General features: G+C 44.8%; 1 protein-coding gene and 1 non-coding gene across 8 annotated transcripts in view; both read right to left on the bottom strand.

Moving 5' to 3' along the window:
• Positions 1 to 303: 303 nt before the first annotated feature.
• Positions 304 to 22,577, bottom strand: part of LOC115933986 (translation initiation factor IF-2) — a 34,249-nt gene continuing 11,975 nt past the window's right edge. Inside the window, exons 2-4 of one of the 7 annotated variants that reach the window (XM_055382112.2) lie at positions 5,333 to 5,421; positions 4,115 to 4,271; positions 304 to 651 (exon numbers count right to left, since the gene is read on the bottom strand). In XM_055382112.2, coding sequence (XP_055238087.2) covers positions 4,141 to 4,271; positions 5,333 to 5,421 — 220 coding nt within the window. In that variant the 3' untranslated portion in view covers positions 304 to 651; positions 4,115 to 4,140. Of the gene's footprint in view, positions 4,272 to 5,332; positions 5,422 to 22,577 lie in introns of all 7 variants that reach the window. The other 6 variants (XM_063703698.1, XM_063703699.1, XR_010132787.1 and 3 more) reach the window with 6 other exon arrangements.
• Positions 13,292 to 13,395, bottom strand: LOC115934220 (small nucleolar RNA U13). Its single transcript, XR_004070041.1, has one exon. It is a non-coding gene; the product is annotated as a small nucleolar RNA U13 (small nucleolar RNA).

Below are 22,577 nucleotides of genomic sequence, written 5' to 3'. Positions count from 1 at the left end.
AAGGCAGGTGCCTGTAATCCAAGATATTTGGGAGGCTGAGGCAGGAAAATTGCTTGAACCCGGGAGACAGAGGTTGCAGTGAGCTGAGGTCGTGCCATTGCACTCCAGCCTGGGCAACAGAGCAAGACTCTGTCTCAAAAAAAAAATTATAACTGTTTTTTCAAGTTCTGCGTGAAGGATAAATATTCTCTGCCTTCAATAAACTTATTCTCTGTTGGAGGAGGCAGAAAGGTTCAACAGGCAATCTCAATAGCATAGTAAATGCTGTCTCATGCATCCTTGCGAAGAGACCACCAAACAGGCTTTGTGTGAGCAACAAGGCTGTTTATTTCACCTGAGTGCAGGCGGGCTGAGTCCGAAAAAAGGGTCATCAAAGGGCGTTGGGATTATCATTAGTTCTTATAGGTTTGGGATAGGCATACAAAGTACCTTCTTAAGGGCAGGGGGAGAATATTACAAAGTACCTTCTTAAGGGCAGGGGAGAATATATCTTCTCAGGGTAGGGCAGATGACAATGGTGGAATGTCATCAGTTAAGGCTATTTTCACTTCTTTTGTGGATCTTCATTTGCTTCAGGCCATCTGGATGTATAAATGCAGGTCACAAGGGATATGATGGCTTAGCTTGGTTTCAGAGGCCTGACATTCCTGTCTTCATATATTAATAAGAAAAACAAAACAAAATAGTGGTGAAGTGTTGGCGTGGCAAAAATTTTTGGGGTGGTATGGAGAGATAATGGGCAATGTTTCTCAGGGCTGCTCCAAGTGGGATTGGGGCGGTGTGAGAACCTAGAGTGGGAGAGATTAAACTGAAGAAATATTTTGGGGTAAGGGGTGATATTGTGGAGTTGTTAGAAGGAGCATTTGTCATATAGAATTATTGGTGATGGCCTGAATGTGGTTTTGTATGAATTGAGAAACTAAATGACAGACACAAGTTCTGAATAAGAGAAGGAGAAAAACAAGTATTAAAGGACTAAGAATTGGGAGAACCCAGGACATCCAATTAGAGAGTGCCCAAGGGGGTTCAGCATAATTATTTTCTTAGTTGACGAGTTTTGGGGCTCTATCCTTGAGTTTTTTTATGTTGTCATATACCAGGCCAGATTGATTAAGGTGAAAACAACACTCTTCATTTAAAAATATACAGAGTCCTCCCTTTTCAGCAGTGAGTAAATTGAGGCCTTGGTGATTTTGGAGGAAAGAGAAATGCAAAGCCAGCAATTGTTTGTTAAAGAAGGATTATAAATGACTAGGAGAGAGTGAGTGAGATTGATAGTGTGGTGGAGATAGCTGGGGAGAGGTAGAGGGTGGCATAAGAATGGGAGCAAGAATAAGAGTGAGTATAAAAGTAAAGAATAGGACTTCATCAGGGTGAAAGTGTTGGAATGTGTCCTGTCAGCAAAGATCATCTATCCACTCCAAGAGGGAGTCAAGAGTGGAGGACTGGGGATAGATATTCACGATGGAAAGGAAATGAGAGGTTTGAAGAGGCAGACTAACGGCTTGTAACCTACATGGAAGAGGTTATGAAATGACAACAGAATAGAATGAGCATGTGAGGCTGGAAGGAGATATTTTCCTTGGTCCAAGAACAATTTGCCTTGTGTGGGAAGAGATTGATAGGTGGAAACTTCAGTAGGAGAGTAAATAGGAGTGACCAATTAGAAGGAGAAAAACTGGCCATGAGGGACAGAAGTTGGAACACTAGGTGCTTCTTTAGCTACCTTATCAGCATAAGCGTTGCCCTGAGCAATGGGATCTGATGTCTTTTAGTGGCCCTTGCAGTGTATGACTCCAGCTTTCTTGGGAAGTAAAGCGGCCTTGAGAAGAGTTTTTATTAAAGAGGCATTAATGATGGAGGACCCTTGCATAGTGAGGAAACCTCTTTCAGCCCATATAACAGCATGGTGGTGCAGGATATGGAAGGCATATTTAGAGTCTGTATAAATATTGATGCATAATTCCTTTGCAAGAGTGAGTGTTCGAGTTAAGGCAATGAATTTGGCTTGCTGAGAGGTAGTGGAGGGGGGCAGAGTGGTAGCCTCAGTGGTAGATATGGAAGAGACTATAGCATAGCCTGCCTTTGCTGGTGAGTGGCGATTAGGCCTGGTGGAACTGCCATCAATAAACCAAGTGTGATCAGGGTGAGGAACATGAAAGAAGGAAATACGGGGAAATGGAGTGAATGTCAGGTGGATCAGAGAGATACAGTCATGGGGGTGGGGGCCAGCCAAAAAGAGTAAGGTCAAGTTGTTTGGACAGAAAGGCTACAGGGTGCAGTCCCAGTTCTTGTGTAAGAATTTTGACTGCACAGCCCTGTACTTTGGCTGTGTGTAATGAAAAGGGTTGGGATGAGTTAGGGAGAGCTAGTGTGGGGGCAGCTTCTAGGGCTGTTTTTAAGGAACAGAAAGAGGAGTGGCAAAAGGATTTAGGATCTATGGGGTCAGCTAGGTTTGGTTTTGTGAGTTTATATAATGGTTTTATTAGGATGGCAAAACCAGGTATCTAAAGGTGAAAGTATCCAACCATGCCTAGGAAGGAAAGGAGTTGTTGTTTTGTAGAAGGGGTTGGGGTTTGGGAGATTAGCCAGACACAATCAGCAGGGAGAGCACGTGTGTTTTCATGAAGAACTATGTCGAGATAGGTAATGGATGAGGAAGAAATTTGGGCTTGACTGAAGTAATGGGGGCTGTCTGTGAAGCCTTGTGGCAGTACAGCTCAGGTGATTTGCTGAGCCTGATGGGTGTCAGGGTCAGTCCAAGTGAAAGCAAAGAGAGGCTGGGATGAAGGGTGCAAGGAATAGTAAAGAAAGCATGTTTGAGATCCAGAACAGAATAATGGGTTATGGAGGGGTTGTGGAGGGAGGTACTGAGGATAGGAGAGTATATGGCTTTGGCACCATGGGGTGGACAGGCAAGACAATTTGGTTGACAAACGCAGATCCTGAACTAACCTGTGAGACTTGTCCAGTTTTTGGACAGGTAAAATGGGGGAATTGTAAGGAGAGTTTATAGGCTTTAAAAGGCCATGCTGTAACAGGCAAGTGATAACAGGCTTTAATCCTTTTAAAGCGTGCTGTGGGATGGGATATTGGCATTGAGCAGGGTAAGGGTGATTAGATTTTAATAGGATGGTAAGGGGTGCATCATCCATCGCCAAGGAGGGAGTAGAGGTGTCCTACACTTGTGGATTAAGGTGGGGAGATACAAGGAGAGGATGTGCAGGAGGCATTGAACTGGGGCAAAAGGCAGTAGTGAGGTGTGGCTGTAACCCAGGAATAGTCAGGGAAGCAGATAATTTAGTTAAAATGTTTTGAACTAATAAGCGAGCTGGGCAGGTGGGATAACTAAAAAGGAGTGCATTAAAGAATGTTGTCCAAGTTGGCACCAGAGTTGGGGAGTTTTAAGAGGTTTAGAAGCCTGACTGTCAATACCCACAACAGTTATGGAGGCAAGGGAAACAGGCCCTTGAAAAGAAGGTGCTTGCCCCTGCAGGAAAGTGGAAATGGGGTGGGAGGTGCTTGACCCCCAGGAAAGTGGAAAAGGGGTGGGAGGTGCTTGCCCCCCAGGAAAGTGGAAAAGGGGCAGAGACATGGAGAGAAGGGGCGGGGGGTGCTTGCCCCCCTAGGAAAGTGGAAAAGGGGCAGAGACACAGAGAGAAGGGGTGGGGGGTGCTTGCCCCCCAGGAAAGTGGAGAGAAAAGAGAGGGTAGAGACACAGAGAGAAGGGGTGACATGAGCAGCCCTGGGCTGCAATGTGGGTGAGCAGCCAAAGCAAGTGTCCCTACAATTAACTTGCCACCAAGGGAATGTGGGTGAATGAACAAGGTAGGCATCCCCACGGAGATCAGACACCAACGGAATGTGGGTGAATAATCAGGCAGGCATCCCCACAATGATTAAACACCAAGGGAAGGCTGTGTTCCTGAGTCTGTGACCTGTGCCGGAGTCTTGGGTCCACGGATAAAATGTGTCTCCTTTGTCTCTACCAGAAAATGAAAGGAATTGAAATTAAGAGAAGGGAGAGACTGAAGGGTGGCGCCAAGATTGAAAGGAAAAGAGGTTGAGGGATAGTGAGAGAGGTTGGAGAAGAGAGTAGAAAGAGGCCACTTACCCAATTTAAAATAGGTGAGATGTTCCTTAGGCTGGTTGGTCTGAGGACCCAAGGTCGTAGGTGGATCTCTTCACAGAGTGAGGGTGAGGATGGGGGACTGGTCTCCCAAAGGAGTCCCACAGACCCAGGTCTTCAGCACCAAATGTCTCATGCGTCCCTATGAAGAGACCACCAAACAGGCTTTGTGTGAGCAACAAGGCTGTTTATTTCACCTGGGTGCAGGCGGGCTGAGTCCAAAAAAGGAGTCAGCAAAGGGTGGTGGGATTAGCATTAGTGCTTTTTTTTTTTTTTTTGAGACAGAGTCTTGCTCTGTCGCCCAGGCTGGAGTGCAGTGGCACAATCTCGGCTCACTGCAAGCTCCGCCTCCCAGGTTCTCCTGCCATTCTCCTGCCTCAGCCTCTGGAGTAGCTGGGACTACAGGCACCTGCCACCACACCCAGCTAATTTTTTGTATTTTTTTAGTAGAGATGGGTTTTCACCCTGTTAGCCAGGATGGTCTCAATCTCCTGACCTCACGATCCACCCACCTCGGGGCCTCCCAAAGTGCTGAGATTAGAGGTGTGAACCACCGCACCCGGCCGGGATTATCATTAGTTCTTATAGGTTTGGGATAGGCATACAAAGTACCTTCTTAAGGGCAGGGGGAAAATATTACAAAGTACCTTCTTAAGGGTGTGGGAGAATATTACAAAGTACCTTCTTAAAGTTGGGGGAGAATATATCTTTTCAGTTAGCTCCAGCTGGAGTAAGCACTAGATGTTCCAGCTGTAGATGCACTAGATGCTCCAGCTGGAGTAAGCACTAGATGTTCATGGAGCACAGAGCAGGGGAAGACTTGAAAGGGGGTGTCTCATCTCAGTCAAGACCTGAAGGATTGACAGGAAGTTTCCAGGCAAAGGAAGAACTACATAAAGGCTCAGTGTTAAGAACAAGCACCCCATGTTTGGGGAGCTGCAAATGCTTCAGGTAGAGATGCGCTTGGTATGAGACAAGCAAGGTCAGCTCAGAAAGGCTTGACAAGTCCTGATAATTGCTTCGGGCTATTCCTGAGGGTAGTAGGAAGTTTTTCAAGGATTTTAAAGGACTTGATATGCTTTGTGGAACATTCACTGCAGTTGTAGTCTTGGAAGGGGGCTAAATAGACCCACTCCCTCCTTTGAGAGACTTTCGTCATTTTGGCTTCCAGGAAAACATACACTACAGTTTTTGTCCTACTACCTGTGTTCATTCCTTTGCTGGCCTCTTGTCTTCTCCCTGATTGTTCATGATGGTGGGTCCCAGGGCTTCCACTTTTTTTTTCCTCCAATCTACTTCCAATACGGCAGCCAGATTCAAAACATGAGCCAGGTCAGTCCTTTCTCTGCTCAAGACTCTCCAATGGCTTGCTGTTCTACTCAGAGTAAAAGTCAAAGTTCTTACAGTGGTCCCCGAGTCCCTACATGATTGGTCTCCCTTTTCTCTCCACCACCAGCTCACTCTGCTGCAGCCACCCTGTCCTGCTTACTGTCTTCTATACACACCAGGAATGCTTCCACCTCAGGGCCTTTGTGCTGGCTCTTCTGTCTGCCCAGAATCCTCTTTGCCCAGATATCCTGTGGTTCCATCCCTGATCTTCAAGTCTCTGTTCAAATGTCGCCTTCTCAATGAGACTTTTCCTGACTGCCCCATTTAAAATTGCAACATTTCCTTCTAGCCTGACACTTCTGATACCCATTTCCCATTCCCTTTTCTTTCTTTCTTTGTAGCCCTTATAACCTTTTAACATCTTATATAATCTCTGTATTTGTTATTTTTATAGCTTATTGACTCTTACTCCCACTAGGTTGTAAATTCCACAGAGATGGAGCTCTTGGTGTCTTGTTCACTGATACGATCCAAACATCTCTTAGGATGTTTCCAGCTACACCCTGAGGCTTTCCCCAAGGATTCCCCTCTACCTGGAGGGGACTGTTCCCAAGTCCCTGAGCCCAGAAGATCCCTCAGAGACCATATAACTTGGAGATCATAAAGTTGCCTAAGACATAGCTGATAATGAAGGAGAGAACCCTGGAATTTAAGCAGATAAGGTGGATGTGGAGTTGACTGAACATTTCCCAGCTCTGTGATCTTGGGCAAGTCACCCCACCTCACTGAGATTCAATTTCTTTGCCTGTGAAATGAGGTTAATATTTGTCCCTCCTACCTTGCAGTGTGTGGTGGAAGTGTGGCCTTTTAGTTTAAATCCCTATGCTTTAGCAGGGCTCGATGGCTCACACCTGTAATCCCAGCGCTTTCAGAGGCCCAGGTGGGTGGATCACCAGAGGTCAGGAGTTTGAGACCAGCCTGGTCAACATGGTGAAACCCTGTTTCTACTAAAATTACAAAAATTAGCCAGGTGTTGTGGTGGGTGCCTGTAATCCCAGCTACTTGGGAGGCTGAGTCAGGAGAATCGCTTGAACCCAGGAGGCAGAGATTGCAGTGAGCCAAGATCCCGCCACTGCACTCCAGTCTGGGTAACAGAGCAAGACTCCATCCCCAATAAATAAATAAATAAATAAATAAATAAATAAATAAATAAATAAATAAATCCCTATGCTTCAATATCCTAAGGAAAAGACCCACCTGCAGCTTATGATAACACAATGGCTATGTCTATATTTGTGCCAATTGGCCTTGAAGATAAAATGTCAGCTGTGGGGGAGGATATATTTGTGTTTAAAATTCAGAGATCCTGAGAGCATCAGGATGAGGTGGAGAAAGAGTGAGATTATGGTATTACAGACAGAATGGGCAATATTCACAAAGGTGGAGGAGGAACGTTCATGCCATGGTCAGGGTCTACTGATAGGGGAAACCCAGGCATTGAGAGGATTAACCACTTTCCAGAAGTCCTAATAGACCCTCGGTGGACTCTAGGATTTTCAAGTCCCAGGCCAGCACTTTCCCCATCACTCTGTCTTCTCGAAGAGTGATAAATGAAGTTGTTTTCATAATACAGTGACATTTTCAGGTCCATTTCCTCAGACTCACTGGGTACTTCATGGACCATCACACTCCTGTTCGAGCATCTGGGCTGCATCTGCATCCAGTTTCCAAGGGTCTTGTCAGAACAGGAGGTAAACCCAGGTTATTGTCCCAACTTTGCCAGTCACTTGGGTCCCTGACTATTCCACAGCTCTGAGTCATAGATCACCATTTCTCTTTTAACCTAGTGGTAGAAGTTTATGCCTGTTGGATCATTGCTTTTATATCTTGTTAGCTTTGTCTAGGGTTTATTAGTCTGTAATTTCAGATTGGGCCCCAGGGGTATTTCTGAATATAACTGTGTGTTTTGTGTGTGGGTGGGTATGCATGCAGGGATAATCTATGGCTTTAAATCTGAAGTTTAACTGGAAATAATAATAATTACTAATTAACAATGTGGATTTATATAAAATGTTATTGATGAAAATAATAGCAGCAGCCATCATTTATTGAGTGCTTATTATGTGCCAGCCACCATATTAATTTGAGGTAGGGACCATTTAAGGGTAAGAAAATCAACCACACAACATCAGTGATGGAGCTAGGATTCAAATCCAGGCTGACCAAAGAGTTCACTCTATTCTTTGCAATTACTGCATCCTCAAACAATCCCCTCCTCCACGGCTCTTGTTTTTCTTCAGTAATGGTTCCCAACTCTTTGCTGCCTGGACACACTAGACAGATGATATTTGGCCAGCATAACCCACTTCTGAGGCCCAGCTCCAATTTTTAGTGCATCCTGCCAAGTTGTCCGTTGGCTGGCTCTACCTCCATCTGCAGCTCTCACGACTATGGCCCAGCAGTGTATCCAACAACATTGTGTGAACCTCTGCTCTAGAAGAAAGGCCATACCCTCCAGTCCACTCTGGCTCCACTCCACACCCCCCTCCTAACTTCTCATACCTCCCCCTTTGAAATCTCCCCTTGAGTTAGGCCAAGCAGAGTTCTGGAGAGGCCTTACAGATGATGTTCTCCTGGACTGGGATAAGTTCTGCATCCTTTTCAGCTATTCATGCCAGTTCACGTTCCTACATTTTCCAGGAACCTTTGTTGTACCAAGCAGGGTTCTCAGGTTGCCAGTCACAGAAGCAGACCCTTAAAAGACCTTATTGGAATGATATGGGAAAGCTCACAGAATTTACAGAATCTGAGCCGGCAGGCCCCAGGAAGAGCAGTTAGGGGACCTGAGGTGTCCAAGTAGCAGGAGTTAATGGGAGGTCCCTTCAGAGAGCTTCCATCCGGGATAGATTTTCCACCCTTATGTTCCTGTACTCAAGATTCAAATCCCGGCCGGGTGGGGTGGCTCACGCTTGTAATCCCAGCACTTTGGGAGGCCGAGGCAAGAGGATCACTGAGGTCAGGAGTTTGAAACCAGCCTGGCCAACATGGCAAAACTCGGTCTCTACTAAAAATACAAAAATTAGCCAGGGTGGGGGCGCACGCCTGTAGTCCCAGCTACTCCGGAGGCTGAGGCAGGAGAATCATGAACCCGGGAGGCGGAGGTTGCAGTGAGCCAAGATCATGCCGCTGCACTCCAGCCCGGACGATGACAGAGCGAGACACCGTCTCAAAAAAAAAAAAAAAAAAAAAAAAAAAATTCAAATCCTTGGGAGAGAGTGGGAATGGCCTAGTTTGGGTCTCTGGGCCACACATACCCATCGACCACAGCTCTTTAATTCATAGTCCCGGCCAGGCACGGTGGCTCACGCCTGTAATCCCAGCACTTTGGGAGGCTGAGACGGGTGGATCACAAGGTCAGGAGATCGAGACCATCCTGGCTAACACGGTGAAACCCCGTCTGCACTAAAAATACAAAAAATTAGCCGGGCGTGGTGGCTGGCGCCTGTAGTCCCAGGTACTCAGGAGGCTGAGGCAGGAGAATGGCGTGAACCCGGGAGGCGGAGCTTGCAGTGAGCCGAGATCGCGCACTGCACTCCAGCCTGGGAGACAGCGAGACTCGGTCTCAAAAAAAAAAAAATGCATAGTCCCGCCAAGTCCACCCACATGCAACTAGTTGGGGACAGTTTCTTAAGGGATAATTAAAGTGCTGCAACAAGGCTGGGCGCAGTGGTTCAAACCTGTAATCCCAGCACTTTGGGAGGCCAAGGAGGGCAGATTACTTGATGTCAGGAGTTTGAGACCAGCCTGGCCAATATGGTAAAACCCCGTCTCTACTAAAAATACAAAAATTAGCCAGGGATGGTGGTGCACACCTGTAATCCCAGCTACTTGGGAGGCTGGGACACGAGAATCACTTGAACCCAGGAGGTGGAGGTTGCAGTGAGCCAAGATCGTGCCACCACACTCCAGCCTGGGTAACAGAGTGAGACCTTCTTTCAAAAAAAAAAAAAAAAAAAAAAAAGTGCTGCTACCAGAAGAGGGGAGAAGGGATGCTGAGAAGGCTGAACACTAAGGCCACAGCCTTCTCTCCCTTGTCTCAAGCCTTAGATTCACACTGCTATTTTCCCTGTTGATGGCCTCTCACTGACCTGCCTCACCTAGGGTTGTTATTTAAACGTGTGCTGCGAAATGCCTGTCATAGCCATCATTGTGCTTGCTTCAGAGCACATATGTTACCTTCCCCCAAAGTTGAGAAACTCCTGGGAGGCAAGAGCTGAGGCTCCTAAGTCCACAGGTTTGCTCGGAGCCAAACTATGGGCCAATTAACAGGTTTTAGGGACTGGCTGAGTGACCAGCTGCATGTTTGTATGTTGGGTGGAAGAGCGGGATACCAAGACGGTGAGGTAAGTAGGAAGCTTTCCCTGGAGAACTTTTTAACCCCCAGAATACACCTATTTTCCAGTGAAAGCAACTAAGTCAAGAGGTTCTGGGAGAATTAGATAGAAGAATTGCAGCTCAAGACTGGCTCCATTAGGCCAGGTTCTTATAGACTTCCACCATGGTCATATACACTTCTGAAAACTGTCACTGCCATTAAATCCCCTGTTACGATTCTTTTTTCCCTCTTAGTTTCTTATTAAGAGCCTTTATGGGGGCTGTGTGCCGTGGCTCACACCTGTAATCCCAGTGCTTTGGGAGGCCAAGGTGGGAGGAATACTTGAGGCTAGGAGTTTGAGACCAGCCTGGGCAACATAGTGAGACTCCATTTATATATATAATATATATAATATATATATAATTATGTATATATAATATATGTATAATATATATATACACATATATATGCATATATATATAAAAATTTTTTTTTAAATTTAGCAGCACAAGGATTGCTTGAGCCCGGGAGTTTGAGGCTGCAGTAAGCTATGATCATGCCACTGCACTCCAGCCTGGGCAAAAGAGTGAGACCCTGTCTCTAAAAACAAACAACAAAAACAAACAGAAAAAAAAGAAGGCTCTTATAAAAAAACATTGGCTTTCCCTCTGCTAACCTGCAGTTTGGGAAAGAGCCTGGATAAAGATTGAGGACATGTGGCAACTGGGACCCACTCTGCCCTTAACTGCTTAGCTGGTCATTCATTCAACAAATAAACACTGAGAACCTACTATGTGTCAGGCATTGTTCAAGACACTGCTAGGGATACAGTGGTGAACCAAAGATACCAAATCTTCTTGGTTTCTTTTCTTTCTTGGAGATAGGAGGCCTTTATCAGCTCTCATGGCTTTTTCAGAGCTATCATTCCAGAATTATATGAATGAAGGAAAAACAATTTTCTCTCTCTCATTCAAGGCAAAGGGGTATTCAAGGTGCCTCAGGAGATAAAGCAAGTGGTGGCATTTTCTTGGAAATAGTTCAGAATCTGGATGGATGGAGAGAGATTACATAATGAAAAGCCCACAAATGTTTGTTCATTGCTGGCACACAGTGAACACAGTGAACTCTTACTAAATATCTGTTTGGTGGATGAATCATGTGGGAAAAAGAAGGGGACTTAATGGGTGGCTGCAGGGAGAATTTCCTCACTGTGACTCGAGACCCTCACATGTGCCTCTTTGCCTCTATCCTGTCTTGGGAGTACTGCTCCTTCCGTAACTCCCCCATCTCCTCAGGCATTTGGACCCCAGCGTTCTGGGCCTGAGAGTCCAGAATTTCCACTCTCTGTGATACAAAGAAGAGGCCCTGGCTCATTATTGACTATAACCCTAGGGTTTTTCCTCTTAAAAGGGAAACCTTCCCTCTCTTAATCTTCCGGGTCTTCCTAAGACGAAAGAATGTTTGCTTCCTAGGCACCTAATATAAACTCCCTTAATGGGTTTAAGCCTGGGGTCACAGAATCAAGTGCACACAGAGAGAGGCCAGGCAGGTAATGTCAATTGTGACAGACAATAAGGAATGCTGGGGACTGTGGTGACCTGGAGAGCTGAGCCTCATGTGAACAGAATCATACTTTAAAAAAGTACTGTGTGGGCCAAAACAGTGGCACTCATGTGTGGGTGTTCAAAGATCAGTGAACTATCAGTTTATGGCATCTATTATTAGAAACAAGCCAGAAAAACTTGTCAACTTTTCATTCTTCTCTCTGCGGCATGTCTGCCTGAGACCACATGGCTGCTTGAATGGAGGGAAAGAAGAGGAGGACATGCCTATTGGAGAATGTAGGTTAATATCTTAAATAGTATTCTACCATACCCACATTTGGCTTGGATAGAACGTTTTCTTGGGCTAAACTCCATAAAATTCCTATAGAGGCACAATTACTGACTCAAACAAAAGCTGCCTTTGACTATTGAGAGAGGAGTGTCTAGGTCAGAAGGATCAATTTTCTGATGAATCAGTGAGCAATTCTGAGTGGAACTAATCAGGCTTGTGTTGTGTCACCCTTTATTTATAACCCATGGTTCAGTGATCTGAAATCTGACCACTCCTCCTCTGACTTCCCCCGACCTCCTTCTACTTTCCTAACATGTGTGCAAATGTACCACATGTGTACACACACAGAGAAATACAAAGATGAAGAAAAGCATTTTTCAGAAACAAGAAGGCTCAGAGAGATGTTAGAGCCTTCCTGACAGTACTGGCTCTAAAACAACAAAAGATGCAAGGGTGTGATGGCCAGTGGAAGTAATTTAACTCCTGTGCCTCCAGGGAATCACAAGGTCTCAGGAAAACAGCCATGAGTAACAAATTAGCTCCCCAGCAAGGCAAATTCCTGGAGGATTAAAGACAGGGAGTGATCCCAGCAACATTTCTAGTTACTAATGCCTAGGGATAGGAAGGGCAATCAATTAATTTTTCCCTCAGGATTCCAACTGAGGTTGTCCCATAAAGTATTGGGTCATATTTCCAAAGCCACGTTAGGTCAGGCCTTGGTTACCCATCACATTAGTTAAGGTTATATTGGTTTCAGGGAAGAAAAGGAAACTTTGGCTGACTTAAACAAAAAGGAGGATTATTGGGAAGCTCCTGTGGGCTTTGATGAAATCAAAAAGAAAGCTGGATAACCACAGCTCAGCAAGGGAAGAAACTGAGCACCAGGAGTTCATGGTTGTGTTGCCATTAATATGATTCTGTTTCAGTGTGTCCAGGCTCTCTGGTTCTTTGGGATAAAAGGATCTCATGGGCCCTATGACTTAGCTTGGGTTCCCCAAAGGCAGAGGGATTCTGTTGTGATGTACGGGGAGAGTGCTCTCAGGAGAAATCCATTAAGGGAGTGAGGGAAGCAGGGTGGTACAGGAGACAGAGCTAAGCAAGCCTAGCCTCAGCCTGATCCGGTGGTGGGACCTGGAGAGTGAATGACACGACTGAGTTATCCCACTTTGAAGCAATGGTGTTCCTCTCCCTCCAGGGGGAGAACATACTTTCTCAAGCATTTTTGGGCAAGATGATTCAATAGCAAAGCCACCTGTGAGGTATTCATAGCTGACATTCACAGCAGCTGGGGGATGGTGCACTGCCTAGTCAAGGAGATCTGGGTAGAGCACCAACAGAATCCACTGCTCCTGGCTTGGGTAAGGTGTCCACTCAAGAGCAATTAGCCATTGAGAGAGAGGCAAAACCTTGAAGTCTAGACATGGCAGCAGGGCTATTTCCAGAGGAAAGTGAACAAGGGTGATGGGAAGTTATACCAAATGGTGTCCATAGTACCCACTTGAATAAATTCTACTGAGAATGCTCTCCTGGCCAGTATGTACAACTGGCCAGGTGTTTCTTCCTCAGTAAGAAGAGTATTTCCCAGGCACTTAACATAATCTCCTTTTTTTTTGTTTTTCTCACGTCAGTCGGGTAATATGTCGACATGGTAACAAGGTTCGAGGGTGGCTCATCTCACACGTGGGCGGGAACACCCAATCATCATGCTCATGAACTACAAAAGGATCATCTCTGTTTTTTTAAAAATCCCTCAAACATTGTTTATTATACAAGTAAACCCCAATTCTCATGATGGGCTTATTGGTAGGATTTCTGGTATCAAGCATGGGTACCAGCGTCTCTTAATTTTTTGGATTAGTGGTGGTGGAGGTCAGCCACCAGCAGGATCTGGTCGTACTGTATGAGGATGTCTTTGATCTTTGTCTTTGATCTCCTCCTTGGAAAACTCATCCATATACTTCTGGTAATAGGACACCAGGGCTTTGAGGCTGGACTGATGGATAGCATATATCTAGGCCATGTGATCACCACCCTTCACATGGACACGTCCATGCCAGCAAATCACTCCTTGTCCGGAAGCAGAACTGGTTCCAGCAGCTCATATATTGGTGTGTATAGCTCGATCATCTCTAGGGGCCGCCTGTTCACCTTGATTGCTGCGTTTGCAGTGTGCCACAGCTGTGGCTGTCTTCTTGCATCTGAAGACCTGCACAAAGTGCAATGAGCCCTTGGAAAGCATGGCTACAGGTGTAGATAAGAACGCCTCTCTTTTTTTTCTTTTTGAGACAGGGTCTTGCTTTGTTGACCAGGCTGGAATGCAGTGGGGCAATCTCAGCTCACTACAACCTCTGCCTCCTGTGTTCAACGAATTCTCCTACCTTGGCCTCCTGAGTAGCTGGGATTACAGGTGCCTGCCAGGAAGCCCAGCTAATTTTTGTATTTTTGGTAGAGATGGGTTTTCACCATGTTGGCCAGGCTGTCTTTTTTTTTTCTTTTTTTTTTTTAACATAATCTTAATAGGGAGCTTTCCAGTTTAACCACAGTCCTTGACACTCCCTACTGTCTACCACAATTGATCATATGATATAATCTTTCTGTGTGCATTTGAGTTTGTGACCCCAGGCCTAAACCCATTAAGGAAGAGTATTTTAGGTGCCTGGGTACATAAGTAGAAGTGGAATTTATGGATTCTGGGGCATAAATGTGTTCAGCTTTAGTGTATATTGCTGAAGAGTTCTCCAACATGGTTGTATCATTTGATACTGCTTTTAACAATGTATGAAAGTAGGCTGGGCACGGTGGCTCATGCCTGTAATCCCAGTACTGTAGGAGGCTGAGGTGGGCAGATCACCTGAAGTCAGGAGTTCAAGACCAGCCTGGTCAACGTGATGAAACCCCATCTCTACTAAAAAAATACAAAAATTAGCCAGGCGTGGTGGTGCATGCCTGTAATCCCAGCTATTTGGGAGGTTGAGGCAGGAGAATTGCTAGATCCTGGGAGACAGAGGTTGCAGTTAGCCAAGATCACGCCACTGCATTCCAGCCTGGGCAACAGAGCAAGAGACTGTCCCAAAACAAACAAACAAACAAACAAACAATGTATGAAAGTTCCACTTGCCCCACATCCTTACCAGAACTTGGTATTATCTGTCTTTTTCATTTTACCTATTCTAGTAGATACGCAGTATTATCTCATGGTGGTTTTAATTTGTATCTCTAGGCCTGGCATGGTGGTTCACACCTGTAATCTCAGCACTCTGGGAGGCTGAGGCAGATGAATCACTAGGAGTTTGAGACCAGCCTGGGCAACATGGCGAAAACCTATCTCTACTAAAAATAAAAGGAAATTAGCTGGCTACTGTGGCACATGCCTGTAGTTCTAGCTACTTGGGAGGCTGAGGTGGGAGAATCACTTGAGCATGGGAGGTGGAGGCTGCAATGAGCCATGATCTTGCCACTGCACTCCAACTTGGGTGACAGAGTGAGACCCTGTCTCAAAAAAAAAAAAAAAAGAAAGAAAGAAAAGTATTTGGCATCTGCCTAATAAGTAATGAAGTCAAGCACTATTTGATGTCTTTTCTTGTTGGTTCAGGTGAACTGTTTATGAATTCTGTATATCAGGTGAACTGTTTATGAATTCTGTATGTGAATATACAAAGCTCTTGGCCTGGTATGGTGGCTCATGCCTATAATCCCAACACTTTGGGAGGCTGATTTGGGACAATGGCTTGAGGCCAGGAATTCGAGGTTACAGTAAGCTATGATAGTGCTACTGCACTCCAGCCTGCGTGACAGAGCGAGACCCTGTCTCTTAAGAAAAAAAAAAAATTCTTTAACTAAAAAAAACCAAATCCTCTGCACTGTGGCCAATTAATTATTTTATGGCAGATGGGTCTTTTGCCCCTCCTTTTATACTAATATATAATTATTACATATTGAACATAATACTGAAGCCCAGTATATTCACTCGTTTGGTGAAGTTGAGATTATAGCCCATGTTTCCTGACAAGCTGTGCACACATCTGTTGGTTCTCATCGGCCTGGCAGCCCTTAATCCTACTTACCTCTCCTTTCTTCCTTCTCCATTTCAACCATGGGACTCCAGGGAGGTTACCAATCACATTATTCCCTCCCTTTGGCTACGTGGCCATAAACTGGGCCCATCAATTTATTTCTCCATAAAACTTGAAACTCCAATGAAAGCCTCTTGAAGTCTCATAGATGTGCCCTGAGAGCAGGCCCAGGGTCACCTGCTGGTGAGGACCTGGAGCTTCCCAGTTTCCTGTCCTTCCAAAGGTCATGATCTCTATCTCTTCCCTCAGTTCTGGAACTACTCAAGAATCCTTTTTCCAATAAACCCCTTCTTCCCTTAGTCAGAGTCAGTTTCTATTGTGTGTTAGTAAGAGAACTAATATAATCCCAATTCTCTTTTTTTCTGCCACCATCAATGAGCAAAATGGGAAAATTTTAAATTATTTAATTGCATTATACTTATTCATATTTTATTTATTACATTTTGTAAATAAGATTTTCGTGGCCGGGTGCAATGGCTCATGCCTGTAATCCCAGCACTTTGGGAGGCCGAGGTGGGCGGATCACCTGAGGTCAGGAGTTCGAGATCAGCCTGGCCAACATGGTGAAACCCTGTCTCTAAAAAAATATAAAAATTAGCTGGGCATGGTGGTGCGCACCTGTAGTCCTAGAAACCTGGGGGGCTGAGGCAGGAGAATCGCTTGAACCAGGAGATGGAGGTTGCAGTGAACTGAGATTGTGCCACTGCACTCCAGCCTGGGCAATAAAGTGAGACTGTCTCAAAAACAAAATTGGCTTTTAATTTCTTAAAATTGGCTTAGTTGGTCATTGCATGTTAAAACCATATCTGCAGCTACTCAGGAGGCTGAGGCTGGAGTATCCCTTGAGCCCAGGAAGGAGTGGTTGCAGTGAGCCAAGATCGCAGCACTGCACTCTGGTTAACAGAGTGAGGTCCTGTCTCAAAAAAAAAAAAAAAAAAAATTGGCCGGGCATGGTAGCTCATGCCTGTAATCCCAGCGCTTTGGGAGGCTGAGGCGGGTGGATCACCTGAGGTGGGGTGTTTGAGACCAGCCTGGCCTACATGGTGAAACCCCATCTTTACTAAAAATACAAAAATTAGCCAGGTGTAGTGGTGCATGCCTGTAATCCCAGCTACTTGGGAGGCTGAGGCAGGAAAATCCCTTGAACCCAGGAGGCGGAGGTTGCCGTGAGCTGAGATTATGCCACTGCACTCCAGCTTGGCTTAGGAGACAGAGTGAGACTCTGTCTCAAAAAAAAAAAAAAAAAAAAAAAATGTAATTTCATTTAAAAAACCATAACTGAGTTTTTGAAATATGCATCATTTGAGTACCTGTATCCCAGGTTTATTTATACTAACAGGGAGCTAGCAACTTAGAAAAACATTTTTATTTCTATCCCTTTGAATCGTCTAGTCTAAGGGGAGGCAAACTTTTCTATAAAGAGCCAGGTAGTAAATATTTTCGTCTTTGTGGACCACATGGTTTCTTTCATAACTACTCAACTGCTGTTGTAGCCACAGATGGTACATAAATGAATGGGTGTGGCCATGTCTTAATAAATAGACACTGCAATTTTTGTTTTTGTTTTTGAGATGGAGTTTTGCTCTTGTTGTCCAGGCTGCGGTGCAATGGTGCGATCTCGGCTTATTGCAACTTCCACCTTGTGGGTTGAAGCGATTCTCCTGCCTCAGCCTCCAGAGTAGCTGGGATTACAGGCATGTGCCACCACATCTGGCTAATTTTGTACTTTTAGTAGATATAGGGTTTCTCCATGTTGGTCAGGCTGGTCTCGAACTCCCGACCTCAGGTGATCCACCGGCCTCGGCCTCCCAGAGTGCTGGGATTACAGGCGTGAGCCACCCAACCCGGCCCTTTTTTTTTTTTTTCTGAGATAGAGTTTCACTCTTGTTGCCCAGGCTGGAGTGCAATGGCGGGATCTCGGCTCACTGCAACCTCTGCCTCCCAGGTTCAAGCGATTCTCCTGCCTCAGCCTCCTGAGTAACTGGGATTACAGGCACATGCCACTACGCCTGGCTAATTTTTGTATTTTTAGTAGAGATGGGGTTGGTCAGGTTAGTCTCGAACTCCTGACCTCAGGTGATCCACCTGCCTCGGCCTCCTAAAGTGCTGGGATTACAGGTGTGAGCCACTGCACCTGGCTGATACTGCAATTTGAATTTTACATAATTTTCAGGTGTCATGTCATAATATAGTCTTCTTTGATTTTTTTAAAAAGACCATTTAAAAAATGTCAAAATGATTCTTAGTTTTCAGGCCACAGTGGCCAGATTCATTCTATGGGGCACACTTTACCAACTTCTGCTCTAATCTTCTGATTGATTATACATTATTATTATTGTTATTATTTGAGACGGAGTCTTGCTCTTTTGCCCAGGCTGGAGTGCAGCGTTTGATCTTGCCTCCACCTCCTGGGTTTAAGCGATTCTTCTGCCTCAGTCTCCCAAGTGGCTGGGATTACAGGCGCACACCACCACTCCCAGCTAATTTTTGTATGTTTACTTTTGCATTTTATTTTATTTATTTATTTATTTTTGAGATGGAATCTTGCTCTGTTGCCCAGACTCGAGTGTAGTGGCATGATCTCGGCTCAGACTCCTGAGTAGCTGGGACTACAGGCAAGTGCCACCATGCCAGCTAATTTTTGTATTTTTAGTAGAGACGGGGTTTCACCATGTTGGTCAGGCCGGTCTCAAACTCCCGACCTCAAATGATCCACCTGCTTCAGCCTCCCAAAGTGCTAGGATTATAGGCATGAGCCACTATGCCTGGCCTGATTATACATTATTGAACATAAGAAATATTGACTTCTTAAATTGAGATTATAAAATAATTGGCACTATTTATGGAATAAATAGTAACTTATTTGTCTCCTAAATTGATGAGAATACAGTCAAGGATATAACTATAAAACAGTAACTGGATAAAATTTTTCTTATTCCCAGGAATTCCTATGTAACACTGCAGAACGTAGAAAGATAATACTATACACTAAATTTCTTTGTAGTTGTTTTGGGACTATCTAATTTTAGAGCATACTAATTAAACATTTATTGTTAACATAGAATCAAGGAAAATAAGGGGCTTTAAGATGTAAATCACTTAGTCACTTACAATAATAATGATGCCTAGATTTATACAGCTAGTTTACAAAAATTATAGTTTTATATATTATCTCTTATGATCCTCACAACAACCCTGGAGGTAGACAGGCAAGGTCTTATTATCTTAATTTAAAGAAGATCAACCTGCCCAAGATGACACAAGTGACAAGGGAGTGGGAGAGATACTCTAGTCACATCTCTGAATCATAGTCAAAAGTTGTTTCCATAAAATATAATACTAAAATCACACAATTCAAGAACAGGTAATGAGTAAATCCTGCTTCACCAGCTGAGGAACATAAGACATCTCACCATAAGGATGCCTTTCATTTGTCAACTCAAGCTGCATGTGCCTAGATTAGTGGAAAATCTAGACCTTTCCTTCTCCCCTCTTAGCTCAACCTCCTTCCCCTGATAAGCTTAGGAGTCACAGTGGTCACAACCACAGCTGATTGCTCTGGAAGGTATCACCCTAGCTGCTGCAGAAGCTGAGAGCCTGGTGTCACTGCTGATTCTGAAATGTTTTAAAGCAATATCTTTGTCAAAGTTATACCCTTGAAAAGCCATGCCTTTTGTCATCTTCCACTGCTGACCACAGGATTTGAGCACAGTGTCCTTATGTCTACTAAAGCCCCAGTCAGAAATAATTGCAGCCCATCTCAAACCCAAGTTCCAGCTACCAATACTGTGATCTCTTGCTGACACATAGGCCATCTGAAAGAAATGACTTGGATTGAGATTTGTGTCCTCGCTGGGGCTGATACTGGTACATCTTCCTTCAAGGCTTCCACTAAAAAAGGAAGGGAGATGCCTTTTTCCTCAGGATTACACATTTAGACAAGAGCACTCAAAACCAAGTGGTACAGGGATCCCGATATTACAGTTCTTTGGATTCATTCATTCAGTCTCTTCCCCAGGGCATAAGCCAAGTGCAGACATAAATTGCATTAAAGCCTTTATTTATTTACTTATTTAAAATTTAACTTCTTGTTACGAAAATGTCCAAACATACAAAAAAAAAAAAAAAAAAAAAAAAAAAGGCCAGACACAGTGACTTATGCCTGTAATCCCAGCACTTTGGGAGGCTGAAGTGGGCGGATCACTCAGGAGTTTGAGACCAGCCTGGCCAGCATGGTGAAACCCCTGTCTCTACTAAAAAATACAAAAAAATTAGCTGGGTGTGGTGGTGTGCACCTGTAATCTCAGCTACTGGGGAGGCTGAGGCAGGAGAATAGCTTGAACCTGGGAGGCAGAGGTTGCAGTGAGCCGAGATTGCGCCACTGCACTCCAGCCTGGGCGACAGAGTGAGACTCTGTCTCAAAAAAAAAAAAAAAAAAAAAAAAAGGTATTATGCTCCTCCCCTGCTCCCGCGTACCCATCACTAAGCCTTAATATTTATTGACTGGCCGGGCGCGGTGGCTCACGCCTGTAATCCCAGCACTTTGGGAGGCTGAGGCGGGCAGATCACGAGGTCAGGAGATCAAGACCATCCTGGCTAACACAGTGAAACCCTGTCTCTACTAAAAATACAAAAAAATTAGCTGCACGTAGTGGCTTGCGTCTGTAGTCCCAGCTACTTGGGAGGCTGAGGCAGGAGAATGGCGTGAGCCCAGGAGGCGGAACTTGCAGTGAGCCAAGATCGCACCACTGCACTCCAGCCTGGGTGACAAAAAAATAATAAAAAAAATTTATTGACTCTCTCCTAATCTTCTGTGCTGCCACTTCCTCTCCTCTGAAGTATTTTGAAGGAAATACTGGAGACCATATAATTTCATCCTTAAATAATTCAGTATATGTCTCTAACAGAAAAAGACTTTTTTTTTTTTTTTTCCTTTTTCTTGTTTGAGACAGGGACTCACTCTATTGCTCTGTGACTCCATCTGGGCTACTGCAACCTCCACCTCCCAGCCTCAAGAGATCCTCCCATCTCAGGCTTCCGTGTAGCTAAGACTACAGACGTGCACCACCACGACCAGCTAATTTTTGTATTTTTTTGTAGAGATGGGGTTTCGCTATGACACCTAGGCTAGTCTTGAATTCCTCCTGGGCTCAAGCAATCAGCCTGCTTTAGCCTCCCAAATTGCTGGGATATAGGCATGAGCCACCACACCAGGCCAACTGTTTTCAAAAACACAACCACAGTATCATTAAGACATTGACAGAAATATTAATCTGTAATTAATATTAATTCCTTAATATCATTTAATATCCAGCCTATAGTCAAATTTGCCCATTGTCTCAGAAATTTATTTTTAAATAATTGGATTATGAAATAAAGATCCACATACTATATTCAATTGTTATGTTTCTTTTTTTTTTTTTTTTTGAGACAGAGTCTTGTTCTGTCACCCAGGCTGGAGTGCAGTGGCACGATCTCGGCTCACTGCAATCTCCACCTCCCGGGTTCAAGTGAGTCTCTTGCCTCAGCCTCCCAAGTAGCTGGGACTACAGGCATGCACCACCACGCCCAGCTAATTTTTGTACTTTTAGTAGAGACAGGGTTTCACCATGTTGGCCAGGATGGTCTCAATCTCCTGACCTCGTGATCTGCCCACCTCGGCCTCCCAAAGTGCTGGGATTACAGGCGTGAGCCACCGCGCCCGGCCTATCATTTCTTTTACATTTATTAGTTGAAAATATTTTACACAAAAGGACTTTTCCTTTAAAACTCATTGGCTACCCTGAAATACAATTTGTACAATAAAGGCAGAACAAATGTTTGGTTATTTCCCTTTTTTATTTTATTTTTTTCAGATGAAGTCTCACTCTTGTCCTCCAGGCTGGAGTGCAAATGGCGCGATCTCGGCTCACTGCAACCTCTGCCTCCTGGGTTCAAGCGATTCTCCTGCCTCAGCCTCCCGAGTAGCTGGGATTACAGGCACCTGCCACCACGCCCAGCTAATTTTTGTATTTTTAGTAGAGACGGGGTTTCACCATGTTGGCCAGGCTGGTCTTGAACTCTTGACCTCAGGCGATCCGCCCCCCCTTTGCCTCCCAAAGTGCTGGGATTACAGGCGTGAGCCACCACGCCTGGCCTATTTCCCTTTATTTACCAATTACCATTACCATATAATTAGCAACTTGCCATGGCAACTTCTATAGGCAAGTAGTGAATTTCTTTCCTTTTTAAAAAATTTTTGTAGAGACAGAGTTTCATTATGTTGCCCAGGTTGGTCTTGAACTCCTGGGCTCAAGCAATCCTCCCACTTTGGCCTCCCAAAGTGCTCAGATTACAGGTGAGCTACCGCAGCTGGCCTGAATTTATTTTCTTAGTATCGTTATGAACTTGTCAATTTTAACATCATTGATGTGATAAGTGATTTAAAATACATTCTGTGCTTTGGGAGGCCAACGTGGAAAGATTGCTTGAGCTCAGGAGTACAAGACCAGCCTGGGTAACATGGCAAGACCCAATCTCTATTAAAAAAATAAAATAAAATAAATATCTATCAATAGGCCAGGCACGGTGGCTCACATCTGTAATCCCAGCATTTTGGGAGGCCGAGGCATGTGAATCACCTGAGGTCAGGAGTTCAAGACCAGCCTGGCCAACATAATGAAACCCCATCTCTACTAAAAATACAAAAATTAGCTGGGTATTGGCTGGGCACAGTGGCTCACACCTGTAATCCCAGCACTTTGGGAGGCCGAGGTGGGTGGATCATGAGGTCAGGAGACAGACACCATCCTGGCTAACACGGTGAAACCCCGCCTCTACTGAAAATATAAAAAAA

Source organism: Gorilla gorilla, chromosome 2 (assembly GCF_029281585.2).
Source record: "Gorilla gorilla gorilla isolate KB3781 chromosome 2, NHGRI_mGorGor1-v2.1_pri, whole genome shotgun sequence".
Lineage (NCBI taxonomy): Eukaryota > Metazoa > Chordata > Mammalia > Primates > Hominidae > Gorilla > Gorilla gorilla.
The sequence above is the reverse complement of the archived record's forward strand: the minus strand, read 5'-3'. Positions and strand labels throughout refer to the sequence as shown.